Source organism: Manis javanica, chromosome 3 (assembly GCF_040802235.1).
Source record: "Manis javanica isolate MJ-LG chromosome 3, MJ_LKY, whole genome shotgun sequence".
NCBI lineage: Eukaryota > Metazoa > Chordata > Mammalia > Pholidota > Manidae > Manis > Manis javanica.
Genome location: NC_133158.1, coordinates 70,789,263 through 70,812,945, shown reverse-complemented (window position 1 = coordinate 70,812,945; position 23,683 = coordinate 70,789,263). Strand labels below are relative to the sequence as shown.

Sequence of the window (23,683 nt, the reverse complement as noted above, 5' to 3'; positions counted from 1 at the left end):
CAGTGGAGACAGGCATAGCAGCTGGGAAGCAGGAACAGCTCTTTCTTCCACCCAAGCACCAATATCACATCCCCGCAACCCCCGACATTGCTCCAGGGGCCAAGCAGCTTCTGAAAGTAGAGCTTCTGGGCACTAGAGGGCACCACAAACAAATTATGAAATGTCAAAGGAACCTGGGTCAAAGCAAAATTATGAATGCACCTGAGAAAGATTCAAATGAAATCAACCTCATGAATCTTCCTGAAAGGAAGTTCAAAATAAAAATCATTAATGTGCTCATGGTGCTACAGAAAAATATTCAAGAACTCAGAAACGAATTTAGGACAGTGATCCAATTGCTGCAGTACACAATGGAGGATATTAACAGAAGATTAGATATGGTGGAGGAGATGATAAATGAAATAGAAATTAAGAAAGAGGAATACAAAGAAGCTGAGGCACAGAGAGAAAAAAGGATCTCTAAGAATGAAAGAATACTGAGAGAACTGTGTGACTAATCTAAATGGAACAATATTCATATTATAGGGGTACCAGATTAATAAGAGAAAGAAAAACAGATACAAAGTGTCTTTGAGAAAGTAACTGCTGAAAACTTCCCCAATCAGGGGAAGGAGATAGTCTCTCAGGCCATGGAGGTGCACAGATCTCCCAATACAAAGGACCCAAGGAGGACAACACCAAGACATGTAATAATTAAAATGGCAAAGATCAAGGATAAGGATAGACTATTAAAAGCAGAAAGAGAGAGAAGTAAGATCACATACAAAGGAAAACCCATCAGGTTATCATCAGACTTCTCAGCAGAAACCTCATAGGCCAGAAGGGAGTGACATGATATATTTAATACAATTAAGCAGAAGGGCCTCAAAACAAGAATACTTTATCTGGCAAGATTATCATTTAAATTAGAAGGAGGGATTAAATAATTTCCCTCCTTCAAATTTAAATTTGCAATATAAAACAAGCAAAAGCTGAGAGAATTTACCTCCCACAAACCATCTCTACAGTGTATTTTGGAGGGACTGCTATAGATGGAAGTATTCCTAAGGTTCCTAAGCTGTCACCAGAGGTAATAAAAAGGGATAGACAAAGTGTAAAGAATATGATACCTAATATATAAAGAATGGAGGAGGAAGAAAAGGAGGGAAAAGAAAAAAGAAGCTTTAGATTGTGCTTGTAATAACATACTAAGTGAGTTAAGTTAGACTCTTAGATAGGAAGTTACCCTTGAACCTTTGGTAACCACAAATCTAAAGCCTGCAGTGGCAATAAGTACATACCTATCAATAATTACCCTAAATGTAAATGGTCTGCATGCACCAACCAAAAGACACAGAGTCACTGAATGGATAAAAAAACAAGACCCAACTATATGCTGCCTATCAGAGACTCATTTCAAACCCAGACATAAACAGACTAAAAGTGAAGAGATGGAAAAACATATTTCATGCAACTAATAGGGAGAAAAAAGCAGTTGTTGCAGTACTTGAATCAGACAAAATAGACTTCAAAACAAAGAAAGTAACAAGAAACAAAGAAGGATATTACATAATGATAAAGGGGTCAATACAACAAGAGGATATAACCATTATAAATATCTATGCTCCCAACACAGGAGCACCCACATATGTGAAACAAATACTAACAGAATTAAAAGGGGAAATAGAATGTAATGCATTCATTCTAGGAGACTTCAACACACCAATAACTCCAAAAGACAGATCAACCAGACAGAAAATAAGTAAGGAGACAGAGGCATTGAAAAACACATTAAAAGAGATGGACCTAACCAACATCTACAGAACTTTCCACCCAAAAGCAGGAGGATACACATTCTTTTCAAGAACACACGGAACATTTTCCAGAATAGACCACATACTAGGCCACAAAAAGAGCCTCAAGTAAATTTTAAAAGATTAAAATTGTACCAACCAACTTCTCAGATCACAAGGGTATAAAACTGGAAATAAATTGTACTAAGAAAACAAAAAGGCTCACAAACACATGGAAGCTTAACAATATGCTTCTAAAGAAGCAATGGATCAATGACCAAATGAAAACAGAGATCAAGCAATACACAGAGACAAATGAAAACAAGAGCACAATGCCCAACTTCTGTGGGACACAGCGAAGGCAGTTCTAAGAGGGAAGTATATAGCAATTCAGGAATGTTTAAAGAAGGAAGAACAATCCCAAATGAATAGTAGTCTAAATTCACAATTATTGAAACTGGAAAAAGAAGAACAAATGAAGCCCAAAGTCAGCAGAAGGAGGGACATAATAAATATCATAGAAGAAATAAATGAAATTGAGAAGAATAAAATAGAAAAAATTAACAAAACCAAGAGCTGGTTCTTTGAGAAAATAAACAAAATAGATAAAAACTATAGCCATACTTATTAAGAAAAAAAGAGAATCTACACACATAAACAGAATTATAAATGAGAAAGGAAAATCACAACAGAAACCATAGAAATACAAAGAATTATTAGAGAATTCTATATGTTAACAAACTGGATAACCTAGAAGAAATGGACAACTTTCTAGGAAAATACAGCCTTTCAAGACTGACCAAAAGAAACAGAAAATCTAAGCAGACCAATGCCAGCAATGAAATTGAATTGGTAGTCAAAAAACTACCCAGGAACAAAACTCCCAGACCAGATGGATTCACCACTGAATTTTATCAGACATTTAGAGAAGACATAATACCCATTCTCCTTAAAGTTTTCCAAAAAACAGAAGAGGAGGGAATACTCCCAAACTCATTCTATGAAGCCAGCATCACTCTAATACCAAAACCAGGCAAAGACACCACAAAAAAACAAAACTACAGACCAATATCCCTGATGAACATAGATGCAAAAATACTCAACAAAATATCAGCAAACCAAATTCAAAAATACATCAAGAGGATCATACACCATGACCAAGTGGGATTCATCCCAGGGATGCAAGGATGGTACAACATTCGAAAATCCATCAACATCATCCACCACATCAACAAAAAGAAGGACAAAAACCACATGATCATTTCCATAGATGCTGAAAAAGCATTCTACAAAATTCAACATCCATTCATGATTAAAACTCTCAACATAATGGGTACAGAAGGCAAGTACCTCAACAAAATAAAGGCCATATATAACAAACCCACAGCCAACATTATACTTAACAATGAGAAGCTGAAAGCTTTTCCTCTGAGATGGGGAACAATACAAGGGTGCCCACTCTCCCCGCTTTTATTCAACATAGTACTGGAGGTCCTAGCCATGGCAATCAGACAACAAAAAGAAATAAAAGGCATCCAGATTGGTAAGGAAGAAGTCAAACTGTCAGTGTTTGCAGATGACATGATACTGTACATATAAAACCCTAAACAATCCACTCCTCTATTACTAGATCTAATATCTGAAGTCAGCAAAGTTTCATGATACAAAATTAATACACAGAAATCTGATGAATTCCTATACACTAATGATGAACTAACAGAAACAGAAATCAGAAAACAATTCCATTCACAATTGCATCAAAAAGAATAAAATACCTAGGAATAAACCTAACCAAGGAAGTGAAAGACCTATATCCTGAAAACTATAAGATACCCCTAAGGGAAATTGAAGAGGACACTAATAAATAGAAATTCATCCAATGCTCTTAGGTAGGAAGAATTAATATTGTTAAAATGGCCATCCTGCCTAAAGCAATCTACAGATTCAATGCAATCCCTATCAAAACAACGACAATATTCTTCAATGAACTAGAGCAAATAGTTCTAAAATTCATATGGAACCACAAAAGACCCTGAATAGCCAAAGCAATCCTGAAAAAGAAGAATAAAAGCAGGGGGATCTCACTTCCCAACTTCAAGCTCTACTACAAACCCACAGTAATCAAGACAATTTGGTACTGGCACAAGAACAGACCCATAGACCAGTGGAACAGAATAGAGAGTCTAGATATTAACCCAAGCATATATGGTCAATTAATATACAATAAAGAAGCCATGGATATAGAATGGGTAAATGACAGCCTCTTCAACAGCTGATGCTGGCAAAACTGGAGAACTACATGTAAGAGACTGAAACCGTACTACTGTCTAACTCCATACACAAAAGTAAACTCAAAATGGATCAAAGACATGAATGAAAGTCATGAAACCATAAAACTCTTAGAAGAAAATACAGGCAAAACTCTTTTGAATATAAACATGAGCAACTTTTTCATGAATATATCTCCATGGGCAAGGGACACAAAAGCAAAAATGAACAAGTGGGACTATAACCAACTAAAAAGCTTCTGTACAGCAAAAGACACCATAAGTAGAACAAAAAGGCATCTTACAGTATGGGAGAATATATTCATAAATGACATATGCAATAAAGGGTTGACCTCCAAAATATACAAAGAGCTAATGTACCTCAACAAACAAAAAGCAAATAACCCAATTAAAAAATGGACAGACACTTCTCCAAAGAAGAAATTCAGATGGCCAACAGGCACATGAAAAAATGCTCCACATTGCTAATCATCAGAGAAATGCAAATTAAAACCACAATGAGATATTACCTCACACCAGTTAGGATGGCCAACATCCAAAAGACAAACAAAAACAAATGTTGGTGAGGATGTGGAGAAAGAGGAACCCTCCTACACTGCTGGTGGTAAAGTAAATTAGTTCAGCCATTGTGGAAAGCAGTATGGAGATTCCTCAAAATACTCAAAATAGAAATACCATTTGACCCAGGAATTCCACTCCTAGGAATTTACCCTAAGAATGCAGAAGCCCAGTTTGAAAAAGACATATGCACCCCTATGTTTATCCTAGCACTATTTACAACAGCCATGAAATGGAAGCAACCTAAGTGTCCGTCAGTAGATGAATGAATAAAGAAGATGTGGTACATATACACAATGGAATATTATTCATAAAACAAATTCTACTATTTGCAACAACATGGATGGAGCTAGAGGGCATTATGCTCAGTGAAATAAGCCAGGTGGAAAAAGACAAGTATCAAATGATTTCACTCATCTCTGGAGTATAAGAACAAAGAAAAAACTGATGGAACAGAACAGCAGCAAACTCACAGAACCCAAGAATGTACTAACAGTTACCAAAGGGAAAGGGACTGGGGAGGGGATAAAGTTCCTATTTATTTGTGACAAACAGAATGGCCATACCTCATGTTTTCATGATGTCTGTGATTTAAAAAAAAAAAAGAGAAGCCTAAATATAAAATCTATTTATGAAATGGGTCACCCAATCTAACTTTTGAATTTTTTATATATGATGCATGAAGGAAGGGATAAAGGGAAAAAGGGGCATTATAATTAGCATACATAAAATGGGGGATGCACAGGGAAGGCAGTGTATAGCACAGAGAAGACAAGTAGTGATTCTATAGCATCTTACTATGCTGATGGACAGTGACTGTAATGGGACATGTGGTGGGGACTTGATAATGGGGGGAATCTAGTAACCACAATGTTGTTCATGTAAGTGTATATTAATGATACCAAAAAATATTTAAAAAATTTTTTAAACCCGAGGATTTCCTGGTTGGTTAGAAGTTTCTTGAGGCAGGATCTGAAGCTCATTAAAAAGTCAGGATGTCTTTTAATTGTTGAAAAAGAAGTTCTTTTAAAATAAGACTTGAATATAATTTCCCATTATAAATTACATAAAAGTACTTAGTCTATGGCTATTATTCTATAAATACTAGTGCATCTCTAATGTGACCAGACAGGCTGTCTGAATTAGGTGTAGTGCTCCAGTAATGTTGTTGCCCTTTAATATACCAGTACGCTGCACGATCAAGTAAGACCTCACCTGTTAAAAGAGGGAAAAAATCACCTGGCGACACTGTAAACATGCCAGGGGCTTTTGTCATTATTCAAATCCTTTCTGGATCTCCTGATTTGAAATTGTCTTTAGAGCTAGTGGCTCTTCCTTTGACTCTCCTCAAAGCTAACACATTTCCACCATTTGATGATAAAAATCAAAAGTAATTCAGAGTCAAGTTTGGGAATTTGAGAAATACAGTGAGAGATCAAACTGGGTTAGACAAGTTTTGGCTAAAAAAATATATACAAATACAAAATAAGGACACTAAATACTTCTACCCTGTGAAAGCTCTGTTTTTTACTCATTCAATAAATATTTGTAGGTAAATAATCATAGCACATGTGTTGGGGATCCTCAAGACCTCCTCTATTTAGGAAACCTGCTGGAAGGTCTCAGGGGACTTAGCATGTATTTTAACTCATAGCTAAAATTAATCACAGCAATGTAGTAAGGATACACAGTGGATCATAAAGGAAAGACACATGGAGTCCGATGAATCCACATGCAGCTTTCTCATGCTCTCTCCCTCTCATGATGGGTCACCCAGAGCACACTTTTCCTCAGCTATGAAAATGCAGCAATGTGTGTGTGATGTTTCTGCCCAGGAAAGCCCATCAGAGACACTGCACCAACAGTTTTTATGGGAGGCTGGTCACACAGGCACCCTCTGCCTGACATGTGTCAAAATTCCAGATCCCAAAAAGAAAGTAGGTTTTCAGCATAAACCACATTGTTTGCATAGCCCAGATGTAGTGAGTCACCCTTATTTGTTAGGGAAAGTTTTATACCAGGGTCAAGAACTGTTTACCAGCTGAGTTCCCAGGACCAGCCAAGGGACCAACCATGCAAGCAAGATCTTCTATGGACAGAAGCCTTCTCTGTTAATCCTTTTCTATACACATGCCACTTTTGAAAGTTCCCATTTATTTGTGACAAACAGAATGGCCATACCTCATGTTTTTATGATGTCTGTGATTTAAAAAAAAAAAAGAGAAGCCTAAATATAAAATCTATTTATGAAATGGGTCACCCAATCTAACTTTTGAATTTCTTATATATGATGCATGAAGTCTTCATGATCTGAACCCCACTTAACTTCAGCATTGTCCCTTGCCAGGTTTAGTCTAGCATTTAGGGCCACTCTCAGCTCTCCAGAGATGGGGTCTTGCTTTCTTACTCCCAAGCGTTGTTGCATTCAATTCCTTGGCCATTTTCGGTTAGTTTCTCTTCACCCTTCAGGATCCAAATTTGAGATCTAACTTCCTCTTGAAGCCTTTCCTCACATCCCAAGACTGGGCAAATCACTGCCCTCTGGCACTCTCCTCTTCCTTCCCTGTACCTCCCTATCACAGCACTTGTCACTTAGTGATGTCATTTATCTGTAACACTACTGGACTATAAATAGTCCATGAGGCTAAGATTTTCATCAATAAATATTTGCTGAATAAATGATAATTATTCAGGACTTCCTTGGCTTAATTTAGAATGAACAACAGAGGGTTCCCTATACAAGAAATACTTCCTAATGATTCATCATCTTCAATGATGGCACTATCAGTCTTTATAATGAAGCCACTCACTTTGAAAACTGAAATACAAATATACTAACTAATCTGGGTATCTTGAAAAGATTTAATGAAAAAATACTGTTACTCCCCATCCATCAGGACTTACTGCACATCTTTTTCAAGATGTGTTCTCTCATTTATTCCTAAATGTCTGTCTTTTCTACTTTAAACCTTGTCAGAAATATCCGTATTCTTTCTATATCTTTTTTTCTCTCACTTTCTATTTAACTGGCTATAATAAACTAAAAAAAGGAAGAGAAAGAGTAAACCACCCCAACACATACACACCAGATACACACAGAGTCACATGATAAACATGGAGAAAGAGGACAGGATTTTAAGGCAGAACCTGGCTTGGTGGTCTACATAATAGAAGGAGATGGAGTAGTCGCCGTATTTTTCCACTGCTCAGCACTAGGTATTCTTAAAAAGTCTCTAATTCAGCTTCCAGCTGTGCCTGTGGCCTCCCTCCTTCTTCTCCTGATCTGTACACAATGTTCTGTTGGTGTTTTAAGTGTTGTTCCCTAATAGGCATAATATGCGTGAATGGTGTGCTGTGGTCACCAAACTGTGTTAAAGACAAGAGAGGGCCAAAAGACAGTCTCCGGGGCCAGTGTCATACCTTCTTTATCTATGAATTCAGATTCTCTGTGCCTGGAGCCTGGGAATGAAAATTTTTTAAAGCTACCAGGTAACACCTTTAACTCTGCAAATTTTTTGAGAAATACTGCCTAGGAGACCTGATGGACAGGGTAGTATGTAAGGCAGGTTGCCCAAAAGAGAGGAGCAGAGATAAATCTCTCACAGGTGTTTAGACATAGGACACTCCCCACGTCCATTCACACTGGGTACACAGACAACAGACTCCCATCCCACCCAACGATTGAGCTGCCCTTATAAAGCCCGTGGTTGGAAAAACAACTCTAAAATCCAGGCATTAGACTGAATTAGAGTCCTTGGGAATATCTCAGGAGTGCCATATTTTTTTATTCATGAAAATACTGTATATTACAACCAAAACTGTTTTCTAAATTTATTGCTAAAATCTCTATAAAATCTCTGAAGATTTCTTGACATTGAAATTAACAATATTTTCTTGAATGTAATGAAGTGCATAAAGATTTTTAATGAGTCAAAATTATGAACTGTGAAGGGGTACACTAAATTTAATCTCAGGGTAGATTATACCTAAGAGAAATGTCAGTTCAAAGAGGCAATTTAAAAGAAAAACTCTAAGCTCTAGAAAGTAATGAAAGTGTTTCTGTCATAACCACTGTATGGCAAACAGCCCATATATTATTTGAAGCTGTAACTTTTGATGTGTTCTCAGCCAGCTCTGTTAGGACATCAACTAGAGACATTATGGAATGCTGCCCAATCACTGTCAATTTAGAAACACACTGGCAATGTGGCACCTAATTTCAAAACATTACTTAGCACAAAATTTCAACTCCATTATTCCATATTATAACATCACTCTCTGAGCTGTTTTTGGATGGGTTCCTCTAACTGCCTGAGATCCTAAGCCATGATGGATTCCAGGGACATGACAGACCCCTCTGATATAGCAAATTCCATGACATGTTTTTTTTACTAGATTCTGTGTTTTCTTCCATTTTCTCATTAAGTTGAATATGTAAAATATTTATAACTTTAAAAACATAGTAAGTCACAAAAAGCAACATAAACAACAAGGAAGTAACATGTATAACAGACCAGGTGAAATGGTCACATGGTCCTGACACCCAAAAAAGGTAATCAAGAAAAATGGTATTAGAATGATCCAGCCTTCAAAGTTTGGAATTCAAAAGAAACTTTAAAGGTAACAGAAATACTTTACAAAATTTCCTAAAACTCCCTCTCTCACCCTAACAAAGAGCCCTGATGTTAGGATCTTCAGGAATGGAGCACAACAGAACCCACCACAGAGAGTGCCAACACCTTCCAAGTATCTGCAGTATCCTTAGAAAATTACCTTGACGCTGGCATCAAGTTTGGTTTACCTGGATTAAGCTCATTTATTGCTTTCTATGTACCAGACACTGAGTTAGCTTCTAGAGCATTACAATGCTAGTGAGAAGTGTTGTAGGGAAAAGTAGAACTGAGGGAACCAAAATACATGGAGAACTTCCACATGCCACATACTGTGACTATTCTATTCCAAAGCATTCATATTAAGTAGATGACGTTACAGCCTCATTTTATAGGTGAGACCAATGAGGCTCAGAGACTAGAGAATATCACTAGAATGAAAGCCATCTCAACAGAATTCAAGCCACCTAGGAACAGAAATATTTGTCTCTTTCATTCCTTGACATTTGCCCACCTCTTAAAACAGGCCCTGACACTCAATAAATACCCACTGAATGACTGAATGTAAAATGAGTCCATCTAGACTCAGACAGATTCAGTGGAAAAACCAGGATTTGAGACCTGTTCTAGGCAAAGACAAAATCTACTCTTTCTATATTCACAACAATGCAATGTGACTTGGCATGGTAAGAGTTAAAGGATGGACTCAGGCAACTCCTTCCACCACAGACTCCACCTGGTTGTAAGCCTAAGGTTCTTCTTCCTTCAATATAATCCACAGAACTAGATTCAAGGATATGGTGTCCACATTTTCTAATTCTGTATATTCCTTACTATACACAGAATACAATTATGACATGAGACTGCAAATGTCCCCCAACAATGTAATTAACACTAGTGTCTCTGCTGACAGACCATGTCATTATGTAAAGGATTTTTTTTTAAATCAAAGACATGTATATAATCAGGTTGGTAGACTAAGGACACATATTATTCTCCTGCTGGAATCCAAGGAAGAACAGTAAGGAGGCCTGTGTGCCCAGAGAGGAATGAGGCAAGGGGAAGGTCAGAGAGAGAGCAGGTGACTCTATCATGTAGGGTCTGAAGAACACTGTAAAGACCTTGGCTTTTTCTCTGAGTGAAAAGGGACATCATTGGATAATTTTGTACAAGAGTTTTTAAAAGACTGCTCTGGCTGCTACAGAGGGGCAAGAGTGGGATGGTTTTCATAAGGCTATGAGTGGAAGGAGGCAGACCGAAGGACCAGGGGGAGGACTATGCCATAATCCAGGTGAGACACAATGGTGGCTGAGAGCACGGTCACAGCAGTAAAGCAGAGGGTAAGTGACTGGATCTGGTTTTTTGAAGGCAGAGCCAATAAGACATAAGTAAGTTAGAAGAATCCTACAAGAGTTCTTGGGAAAAGAGTCCTGAGTATGACGAATTTGAAGAAGACAAGACCCACAGACAGGCACATTGTGGGAATTCTTAAAAGTCAAGAAGAAATCCTTAAAGCTACCCAATGGGAAAAAAATTAGTAATTTAAAAAAATTCAGTAATCACAACCACATCAGTCTTCATATTAACAACACAGATTTAAGAAGTCAAAAGAACAATAAGTTCTAAGGGAAATTATTTTAGAATCAGTATTTCTTTACTCATTTAAACAAATAATAAGGTGGAAGGAAAGAATAAAGACACTTTGAAGGATACAAAGGTACCAAAAGTTTATCTCTAACTCTGAAATAATTATTTGAGGACATAATCCAGCAAACAAGCTAATAAATAAATGAAGAAGATATAGGATGGACAATAGTGTGGTAGGCAAAGAAAATAATAAATCTTATAATTTAGTCTGAATAATTATTTATGCAGGTGCATAAAATATTGAACTTGTAAATAAATCTTAGATAAAATTATCAAAAAAGGTAGAACTGTCAAGAGAATTAAAAGCATACTGAGGCCTTGCTTGACTCATTTGTGAGATGATACAGATACTGATTAACTCCACACTCTGGTAAGATAACTATAAGTTTAGATATGTTTGTTTAAAATGTAAAGGTAATTCACTGAAAGAACAGGATGGAAAAAATAATTTTCAAACTCCAGAATGGGAAAAAATGAACTTTCCTCCTTAGAAAAAAATAATAACAACCAATCTTACAAAGGGGAAAAAAGGAAAAGAACAAAATAAATAAACATAATAAGCACAACAAATGACAACCAAAGAGGCAAAGTAAATATAAAACAAAATAAAGCAGAGTAAGTCCAACCACAGCAGATGTCATAAGAAATGTGAACGAGATAAATTTCCTGTAAAGAGAAAGAAGCACTTACACTAAATCAAAAATCTAGTTAAATATCATTATAAGAGACAAATAAAAACAGCAGTGCTGCTGAAAATAAAGCAGTGGCAAAATATATAGTACGAAAAAGTTAGCCAGAAGAAAACAAACATGGGTCAATATTAGATAAAAATAGAAACAATGTTATTGGAAAACATTAACTAGAACATAGAGGGATATTTCATAATAAAAGGTTCACTTAAATGAAATGATATATGTGCCACAAATTTAATTAATGACTCAGAAATATACCACAAAAACTTGTAGAGATACAAGAAACATGGACCACCATAGGCACTATAATAACGTACTGCACTCAGAAAGTGAGGGATCAAGGGGGAAAAAGAAATGGAAGATTTGAATAACTCAGTTAAAAGCTTGATATAACAGAATCTGTCCTTATCAGATTCACATTTTTTCCAACGTTTAAAGCATGTGGTCACAAAAAATTCCCAACAAATTTCGAAGAGCAGGCTACATTCTCTTACCACCAAATAATAAACTAGAGGCTACATTCTCTGACCACCATATAATAAAATTAGAACAATGATAAATAGATTATAACACCCCCCAAAAAAGAAAACCCATGTACTTGCAGATTTTTTAAGAACTTTTTAAAAGTAATTCTTGAGCTAAAGAGGAAATCCAAACAAAATTTGGAAACTATTTAGAAATAAACAATGATAATTCCACATCTGAAACCTATAGAATATAGCCATAATAAAGGGGTTTAACAGTAGCCTAATTGTTTAGATTAGAAAATAAGATTGAAAGTAAACTATATATATATATATATTTCAAGGATGTGGAAAAAGTAAAGTAAATCCAAAGACTATAGAAGAAAATAAACATAAAATTAATATAAACCTAATGGATTAATGAATAGAATCCAAATTATTGTATCTTTAAAGACACTTGATAAAACTACATGCTTCTAGCCAAGAGAAAGAGATGGCATAAAGACATGATAAAAGAAGTAAAAGGAGGAAACAAAATAAAAAATGAACAAGTGGGACTACATCAAACTAAAAAGCTTCTGTACAGCAAAGGAAACCATCAGCAGACAAAGGCATCCTACAGTATGGGAGAATATATTTGTAAACAATTTATCCAATAAGTAGTTAACATCCAAAATATATCAAGAATTCATATGCCTCAACACTCAAAAACCAAATGACCCGATTAAATAATGGGAGGAGGACCTGACAGATACTTCTCCAAAGAAGAAACTCAGATGGCCAACAGACACATGAAAAGATGCTTCACATCACTAATCATCATGCAAATTAAAACCACAGTGAACTATTACCTCACATCAGTTAGGATGACTACTATCCAAAAGACAAGAAATAACAAATGCTGGCAAGGATGCGGAGAAAGGGGAACCTTCCTGCACTGTTGGTGGGCATGTAAACTGGTGCAACCATGTGGAAAGCAATATGGAGTTTCCTCAAAAACAAAAACAGTAATACCATTTGACCCAGGAATTTAACTCATAGGAATTTACCCAAAGAAAACAAGAACCTTGATTTGAAAATACATATGCACCTCTATGTTTATTGCTGCACAATTTACAACAGCCAAGATATGGAAACAACTCAAGTGTCCATCAAAAGGTGAATGGATAAAGAAGATGTGGTACATATAAACAATAAAATATTATTCAGCCATAAAAAGAAAAGAAATTCTTCCATTTGCAACAACATGGATGAATCTAGAGGGTATTATGCTCAGTGCAATAAGCCAGGCAGAGAAAGACAAATACCAACTTATATCACTTATGTGTGGAATATAAAAACAGGTAAAACAGAGGGAACAAAATAGCAGCAGACTCACAGACACCAAGAAGGGACTAGTGGTTACTGAAGGAAACAGGTTGGGGAGGGTGGTGGGGGAGGGAGAAGGGAATTAAGAGGCACAATAAGTCACAATCACAATATAGGTTCATCACAGGGATGGTTGTACACCATGACTAATGATTCCGTAACATTTTACTACACTGATGGACAGAAACCACACCGGAGGGGGTGAGGACTTGATAATATGGGTGAATACTGAACCACTGTGTGGTGTATTTGAAACCATCATAATATTGTACATCAATGATACTTTAATAAAAAAAAATGTAAAGTGAACACAACTATAGGATTGGGGAAAATAGAAATTTTATAAGAATATTTTATGTAAAACTCCATATCAACAAATTTGAAAATCTAAGTAAAATATTTTTTATAAGATAAAAATGACAAATTTGGCCCAAGATTTAAAAATTTGACTGGATTAACAGTGAAAGTACAATTGGAAAGTAATGAAGGTAAAAGGGAAATAATAACAAGACCACAAATTTTTCAGGTAAGTTCTATGAACCTGTAAGCAAACAAAAGACTCATTTTATATAGGTCTTCCAAATCAACAGAAGAGGTGAATAACTTCCCAACTCATTCTACTATAATCCATATGCGAGGACTAAACAAGGCAAGTATAAAAAAAGTGAAATTATAGCCAGTCTGATGTATAACATGAAGGCAAAACAAAATTAAGTAAAATACTAACAAAATTAAAACAGTGAATAAAACATCATGAACTACTTGAGTTATGTGAGGAGTGCAAGTATGGTTTAAAATCATAAACTATTAAATAATATACTACTTTACCAGAATAAAGGAGCAAAACTAAATCACTACAGCAGATGTCAAAACGCATTAGCCAAATTTTAATACTTACTCCCTGATATGAAAAGTAAGTAAAAGGCATTCAGTAAACTAGAAATAAAATTACTTCCTCAGTTTGACAAAAGGCATTGATAAAAAGGATAATAACCTTTTTATAAGAACAAATATCATACCTAGTGGTCAAAGATGAAAGAATTCAATTAAGACAAAAACAAAACAAAGACCGTCTGTTATTATCACTTCTATTTACTAGCTAATTAGTTAAAACAAGAGAAAAGATATAAAAGTACGAGTAATAGAAACGAAGACACAAAACCATCACTATTTGCAAATATTCTATAGAAAATCCAACTGAAAACTATTAGAATGAGAGAATTCAGCAAGTGGTGAGATATGAAAGAAACAGGAAATAGTCAATGGTTTTATCTGTACACTAATGAATAATTAGAAAAAGCAATGGGGAAAAGAAAATCTTATTTGAATGCAAGAGCTATAAAATACGTATGAATAAACCGATCAAGAAATGTACACAAGACCTATATGAATAATAATAGCTAACAATTATTGAATACAAACTATTATGCCAGGTAATGTTCCAAGTACTTTTCATGTCTTATATCACTTAATCTTCACAATAACCTTATAATATAATAATAATAATACTGATATATTAATATTGTTACCATTTTCAGATGAGTAAATTGAAGCTCTGGGAAGTTAACTACCTTCCCCATAATAGCAGAGCATGTAGAACTATAAATTGCATTCAGTCTGAGCACCAAAGCCTTGTTCTTAGTTACTAACATACTCTGATGTTGTAAGACTCCCCTCAATCTTATAAAAGAAGACTGGAATAAGAACCAGCACATAAATACATCAGTTCTCCCCCAGAAAATGTTAAACTCCGTGGACTGCCAATCAAAATCACAAGAGCATTAAGAAATGCTCTTTTAACACAACTTGAAAAGCTGGTTTTAAAATTCATACAGGAAAGAACATCTGCAAGAATAACTGATGACATTTTTAAGGAGCAGTGAAGGAGTACTTGTCCATCCAAATATCAAACACATGATAAAGGCTATGACAATTAAAAAGTACTAATGGGGAAAGAATAGAAAAAATACATGTAAAGGAACAGTTCATCTAGAAATAGATTCATGCATGATAGGAATTTAGTTCATATTAGTGATGCATTTCAAGTAGGAAAGGCTGAACTATTTTTTAAAATGCTACATCCATTAGGAAATATTAACCCTCCCTCCCCATGCACACATACTTCACGTCATGTTCAAAAACTAATTCTAGACAGAGTAAAAAGCTATATAAATAAACTACAAATATTGAAAGACATAAGAAACATACCTGGCTAAGAAAGGCCTATATGAGTTTAGAAATGCAAAAGTAAGAAGCTCAGAAAGAAAAATATTGACATATTTGACCTCAAAAAAATCAAAATTTCTTTAAGACAAAGGACATATTAACAATGTTAAGAGTCAAGTGTGTGGCTAAAAGAGGCAACAGGAAGTATGTGCTGATGCACTGGTGGGTTTGCATCAAACTTTGGTGGACTGTATCAATGTCAATATCCTGGTTGTAATACTATATAATCGTTTTTCAAAATGCCGCCAATAGGGAAGCTGGATACGGGTACATGGGTTCTCTCTGTATTATTTCTCACAACTGCACGTGAGTCTCAAATTACCCTGATAAAAATTTCAATTAAAAAGAGGTCAAGTTCTTACTTGTTCGTTATGCTTCAGAGGATTGGAGACTGACGAGAATTAGGCTTGGGGTGGATTAATGATTGTGCATTGAGCATTGAGTCCCCTATACAGAATTTTATTGTTGTTAAGAACCATTTGATCAATAAATATGAGAGATGCCCTCTCAAAAAAAAAAGAGGTCAAGTGTCAGATTGGAGAAAATATCTTCCTCATATTTATATACAAAGTAATAACAGCTAGACTAAATAGAAAATTCCTAAAAATCAGTAAGAAAAGCTTTATGATAGAAATATACAAATATGAGCAAAAGACACAGGAAATTATGGAATCAAAGTAAGTGTACAAAAAAATGAGAAATTACTCAATATTGACAATAATCAGGAGAAAACCTGATTATTGATTTTTTAGAAAACTAAAGTGCAGAAAAATATTTAATGTATTGGCAAAAGGTTTAAGAGATGATCATATCAAATCTTGGAGACAATGGGGGCATTGAGAAAGTTTAGACCATTGGTTGGGTGCATAGTTTAAGCTTTTTGCATAGTAGTTTAGCACTATCTCTGAGAAATATTATCTCTGAGAATCAATATTAAAGGAAAATTTATGCCCCAAAATACAAAGATCAGCATTGTTAAAATAGTGAAAAAGTGAAGTCAACCTAAGTGCATATCAATACTGTATTGATGTATTATATCAACATATAATAGCTGATTATGCAAATGTGTAGTAATTATACAGCCATTTATTTTTTTTAATTGAAGTATAATTGATATACAATATTGTATTGATTTCAGGCATGCAACATAGTGATTCAACAATTTTATACTTTACAAAATGCTCACCATGATAAATGATAGTTACCATCTGTCACCAAAGTTACTACAATATTATTGACTATAATCCATATGCTGTACATTTCATACCCATGACTAATTATAATCTGAAGTTTTTACCTCTTTATTCCCTTCACCTATTTTGCCCATCACACCATACCCCTCCCTTACATTTGTTCTCTGCACTTATGTGTCTGTTTCTGTTTTGTTTCTTCATTTATTTTTTGGGATTCCACATGTAAGTGAAGTCATATGGCATTTGTCTTTCTCTGTCTAACTTACCTCATTTAGCATAGTACCTTCTAGATCCATTTTATATTTATAAAATGTGTATATTTATGTGTATATAATGTGTGTATATATGTGTAAATACAAAATGTTTATACATACAAACACATATACACATACACCATACACACCACAAGACATAACACATAGATACCACTTCTTTATCCATTCACTGTCGATGGACACTTAGATTGCATTCATATCTTGGCTATTGTAAATAATGCTAAAAATAAAATGGGAGTGTATATATCTTTTTAAATTAGCATTTTTGTTTTCTTTGGGCAAATACCCAGAAGTGGAATTACTGGGTCAATTATACAGCCACTTTAAAATGAGGCATAGCATTTAAAAGAGTCACTTAGGAAAATGAGGTGCAGCATTACACAATAAAAGGAACCAGGGTTCCCTTTTTGGAGAAATGGCTGATTGCTGTATTATAATATGTAAGGAGCAGCATAATATGAGCCTGGAACATTTTTATGGTGCTAAAAAATACAAAAATACTCAAAAATGAGTGTCATATGTTAAAGGAACACAAGAGACACCTTGAAACAGGCTCCCAACTAGCCAAATCTAGGACAACTATATAGCCACAAAATTAATATTGCTAGTAATGGATTATAACCCTAAGAATAGAAAGAATCCATCTCTGCATACCATACATAAGAGAAGGAGGAAAGGATGAATGATGAAGCAAATGAGAGTCAAAAGGACATTGGAATTCTTAGTACTATCTTTGTAAACCTTTCGAAAAGTCTAAATTATTTCAAAAGAAAAAGCTCAGAAGAGAAAAAGCATGAGTTAAATCTAACAGAAACTGATAAATACTGAGAAAACTAGATATATTTAAAAACTCAAATTGCAGGAACTTGGATAGAGAATAACGAAGCACTATTACACCAATTTCTGTATTTATGCAGGTTTGAATCGTTTTTAATAAATTAGTATCTGTGTACTAACTACTTGAAGCCCCTCCCTCCCCACCCACTTCACCCTCTGCCCCAAACAGGTGCCAGAAAGCCAGGTACAACTAGGAAGATTAAGAGATGAGAGAGAATAAAGAAAACTAACATTTGGTCTGACTCAGTGGCATATCTTCTACAGAATTTCAAAATCTAAATTATGAAATTATAATTCCATACTGACAGCCACTTAAAGAATTCTATGTCCTATGAAATTAAAAACATCTGAATTATAGAATTGTAATTCCCTACCTGGTATTTACATAAACTCTCTGGGTAAGCAATGCTGAAGTAGAATTACAACCCTGTAGATTTTGCAGATGCTAATTTACACTAAACACATAATGATATAATGATTGATGGGCACTGACTCATTTTAAAAACCTCCAGCAGCTTATCATCTTCCATTTGCTCAGTCCCACTGCACTCACTCATATAGGACCTCTGAAAATGACTCTAAATTTTAATAATCTGTGTCAGTGTGAGTGACGGTTACTAACAGCCACCAGTGGGGAGGAGGGAATGAATTAACTTGACTTTGTTTTGCAAAAATGGACTTTTTCAAAGGGAAAAAAAATACAACTTGGTGAGGTAAACGTTTACAAGGTTTGAGGATATGGAGCTTTGCCCAGAATTCCAAAAATTACTACAACATAAATTAATAAACAAACATCATCTAAGCCAGCCCTGCTTTCTGTTATTAGCTCACTTTTATTTCCTCTAATATTCAGTATTCACAGCCCTTTCCCCTACCTCTTTGAATTCTTGATTTTCTCTGCATTTCTTACACAGTTATTTTTAAGGTCATCTTCTTCCCTTTCAGGGAACTCTGCTTAAGTTTAACATGACATATAATTCAATGTGATTCTTTTCCTACAGATACAACCCACTTTCTGCATATCACCCTGGAACCTATATGAGATTCCCTGGCACTCTCACAGATTCAAAATCTGATTTAATATGTCACACGTTAAATGCAAACTTCTGCCTTATCTGCATTCTGAAATTCTGAGCTGACTGTTATCTATCTATATTTTTTAAATTTAAATGAAAACAGGCTGTCTTTAGAATGATGCTGCCAAAGTACATGGCACTGACCATGTGCTTGAACATCACCCCAAATGACATTTTCAAGAGGCTGTCATCTTGAAACAAGGCCCTAGCGATGGTCAGATTACTACTGTTAGACCCTCAGTCCAAGGCAGAATGACAAAGGTTTTTGACTGCTACATTTAAAACTGATGCCAAATATTCACAAGAACTATATGAAAGTTCAGACCCTTTGACTCAATAGTTCCTTTCCTAGACAGTTGTCTTAAAATAATTCAAAAGAATAAAAAAATACTGCATGAAACCATTTACTTCAACATTATCCATAAACAATGTGAAACACTGGAACCAATGTTACTATCCAAAAGTACAGGAACCATTAAAAGATGAAGCAACTAAATGGACTACAGTAAAGCCACTTACCAAGAAATCATTGTGAAATGAGACTTATGAGGAATACATAATAACTCAAGCTTTAACTTAAACTCATAATAAGTTTAAGAGCAGATCATAAATGAAAAAAGACAGATGAGAAATTGCACTTAAGAAACCCTAAAAGGGAATAATAAAAATTAATAATCAGTTATGATATATAAATTCATTTCCTTAAAATTTTAGATATTGTTTTTCACTTGTGATTTTATAGTAACTTATATAAAACTGGATGAAAATAAATCATATCAGTAAACCTCTTCTCTGAGGCCAAATAAAAGCATGAAAGCTTGAGTTTTCCTATTCCTATGTAGAAAATTAAATTATTTTCAGAATCAACAGGAACAAATTATCTAAGACCAAATGTGAAAATTATACATTTCCAAGGCTTGAAAATTGTTTTGGATAGATATAGAATCATGCTCACTGGCTTTAAGGGGGTATAATAACCACAAGAAAAAGAAATTATAAAAAAGTTGTTATAGTACAAAAACTTGGTCTCAAAACCAAAATTATGTAAACTGTACTTGATTAGAAGTTCAAGTATCAGAAGTCATAAATGAAAGAGAAATCAGGAAAAGATCCATCTTAGATAAGAAGTATTCTTTCAGCCCCAAGAGTTAAAGCTTTTTTGTCCCCTTAGTGAGGAGGAATTGGGTGTTAATGTCAGAACCAACTGACTTACAAGAGAAAAGTATACTGACATTATTTTCCTCAGGATGCGGTATTGCTGATCATCTTTGGCACCATCATGGCACTCATATCAGAAGACATGAACTGTATACATACTTAGTACAACAATTATGTCTTCTCTGTACAATAATCCTTCCTCATAAAATCCCAGCCCTGTTTTTAAAAGGCTTTTCTTACAATTAAACTATGAAAAATTCTGTTGAAAAATCAAAACAGATAAAAAAAAAATCCAATGTGGTCAGTGTCCTTAAGTGAAATTGTACATATCCTGGGTCTAATACATTTTATTTATTTTGTACTTAATTGCCTAAATGGCTTAAGAAGTTTCTGACTCCATTAAAAAATCTGGAAACAGTAAGAACTTTTTACCAATTAGCTGTCAAATTATCACTCTAATAATGTATTGTTTCTTGATGCTAGTGCTGAAATGCCAAGACACTCTGTTTGAAAATCTGTGCTCAAAGTTTTTAAATAGCATGAGATATTGATTTTAGAACCAGCTGTTAAGCAGAAGGGCAGGGCCAATGGGAAAAGGCGGGACATAGTGTTGGAGGTGCCAGTTACAGTACTGGGCCTCCTTTCTCATTGGCATATTAATATTGGCCAAAGGGTTCCCGGTATTTGTAAAACAATAATTAGGCTGGATATTTCTTTTCCAAAAGAAAAAAATCTTTCAGTTCTGTGTAAATTAAGAACTTCATGTTTTGGAATGAAATGAGGAAAATATATAAATTAGAAAAAAATAGAAAAGATAATCTACAAGTATGTTACATTTTCTAACTAGAGAAGAGACTTCTAAATTTCACCTCAAAGGCAGAAGAAAAAGAAGTTCTCTGTTAAGCTGATATATTTACTTGAATCCCAATATTTTAGTCTAAAACTACACTGTCCAATATGCCAGTTACTGGCCACCTGTGCGATTGGGCACTGGTCCAAATTTGATGTGTGCTAAATGTGAAAACACACACTGGAGTCCAAAGATTTAGTATGTAAAAAAGAATGTAAAATGTCTCATTAGTATTTTTCATATAAAATTGAAATTAGAACATTGTATATATATCAGAATTAGATAAAAACAATATCAAAATTAATTTCATCTGTTTCTTTTTACTTTTATTAATGTGACTACTAGAAAATTTAAGGTAACATGTGGTTCTTATTAGTGGCTCTCCTTATATTTCTATTGGACAATACTGGTATATAAAATTAATCAAATTAGATGAAATTCCTTTAAAATCCCTTCTAGTTCTAGAGCTCTGACACAAAGAAGAGACTGTAAGCTCAAGCTAGTAAGTTTTAAAGGCAAAGTTATTTTAGAGAAACCTACATTTAGTCACTATTTTATTATTTCTCCATACTTTTCCACCATGGCCCATAACGCTTTCTCATTGTTTTCTGTGGATCTCTAACAGCCAAGAAAAATGAATGTGTCTATTTATTTATTTATAAACTGCAAGTATGCATTTCATAGGTTCATTCAGAATATGCAATTCATATTTATACTTCACACAATACTGATGCCCATTTTTAATGATTTGTAATAAATACTGAACTCTGTGGGGTTTTTTCAGTTTTAATATTCATAGAATAATTTTGAAATTAGAGAACCTTAGAAGTCTTATATTCCAGTGGTCTCCAAACAGGCTGGCACTTCTGAATCACCTGGGGAACATACAAAAAATATTGATTCTAGGCTTGGTATCTTGAGACTGCAACTCAGTCAGTCTGGGATGAGACAGTCTCTTATACTTCTTAAGAGGTCACCCAGGTCACTCAGAGACTCAGCCAGGTTTGAGAATCAGTAGTCTAGCCTAACTTACTTTATCTGTAACTGAGGCAAAGTGAATTGTCCTAGTGTTGTGGCCCAGTAGTCTCAGACCTGGAACCAGGATGCAAGGCTCCTAACTCCAACCCACTGCCATTGTTGAGAGACATTCTGTCAAACATACATATTACTCACTCCTCAGAATCTCCAGCCACCAGTATATCTTCCTTGTCAGTTTTAACATCCAACTCTGGTTCTCCACTAAGCAGAAGCTTCAGGTTATAAATAACCAGCAAAGTACCTAGTAAAAAATAGGTATTTGACTTGTCAATATTTTAACCACACTAAATATGAGTAATGGTGCTATTATGTTATCTATGGAATGAAGCCTGCTACAGACCAAACTTCCTTTTTACTTCAGTAAATAATATGCTTGGATAAGTTCCAAAGTATATGTCTTACAGCAAATTCCATTCTTTGCCAAAGAGTGTTGAGTTTCTACAGTATAGTGCTTCTTAATACTATTGAATTCATTATAAGTCTTTCAATGTGGATTCTTAAACTTTGGCACTCTTATCATAATTTGCACTATGAAAATTGTTAGGCTCCTGAGCTGAATTTGCATTAAAGGTAAAGCTTTCATTGGTGGAACCGATATCAATATACATTGATAAAAAGATAAGTCTTAACAGTATGTACAAATATAAGTATTGCTTTTAGACTCTATAACAAGTGTTGGCAAACTTTTTTGTGAAGGGCCAGATAATAAATATTTCAGGCTTTAAAGGTTAAATGGTCTCTGTTACAACTATTCACAACTCAACTCAACACTGTAGTATGAAAGCTGCCATAGAGAATATAAAAATGAATGATTGTGGCTATATTCCACTAAAATTGTATTTATAATAACAGGTTCAAGGCGAGATTTGTCCTGCAGGTTATAGCTTGCTGGCTCTGATTCTAAAGCATAATTAACAAAAAAATCCAAATTCTTTACAAAATGGATTATGCTATGAAGACAAACAGAACTGTCAAAGAAATTAAAGGAACAACCAATTATACTTTTTTTGGTAGTACTAAAACACAAGGCTAAACAGCATAATCACTGAGAATTTGGACTTCGGAGCCTAAATCCTGGAAGAACCATTTACTGCCATTTACTACTCAGGTAAGTTCCCTAACCTATGGGAACCTGTTTATCTTATCAGTACAACAGAGTTCATGAGGTGCCTAAAACAGAGTTGTTCTGAGGATTATAAGAGTTAATTTTTACAAGGCATTTAGAAAAAAAATCAGGAAATAGTTTATCCCTCTTTAGTATTTATTTGAATATATCATAATTAGAAGTCAATTAAGAGATTAGATTAACTTTCCTAAAAGCATATTATGCATATGTTAATAAAATGATATTTATTTAATTGCCAGTATTTTTCCACCATGAGAAAGGGAGAGATGACGTAAACCATCAATTTTAAACAAAATGCCACAGAGAACTCTTGAAGGTGACATAGGCCAAACCAGAAAAAATTTCTCAGAATATCACTATAATTATTACATAAATCAAAGAGTTGAAAAAAGCAGAATACACATAGCTTTCCAGAGAGTAGGATCCTTTTTGCTTCTAGATATGAAAAGTGGTAGAAGTCTACAGAAAGACACATTGGAAAATGTTAGCAGGCCGGTCATTCTAC

General features: G+C 34.6%; 1 protein-coding gene across 1 annotated transcript in view; it reads right to left on the bottom strand.

The window, feature by feature from the left end:
• The window catches only part of MORC1 (MORC family CW-type zinc finger 1), a 157,934-nt gene that overhangs the window by 112,695 nt on the left and 21,556 nt on the right, over nt 1–23,683 (bottom strand). The window contains exon 8 of the mRNA XM_073230415.1: nt 22,188–22,293. Within this exon, the coding sequence (XP_073086516.1) occupies nt 22,188–22,293 (106 nt within the window). The remainder of the gene's footprint in view (nt 1–22,187; nt 22,294–23,683) is intronic.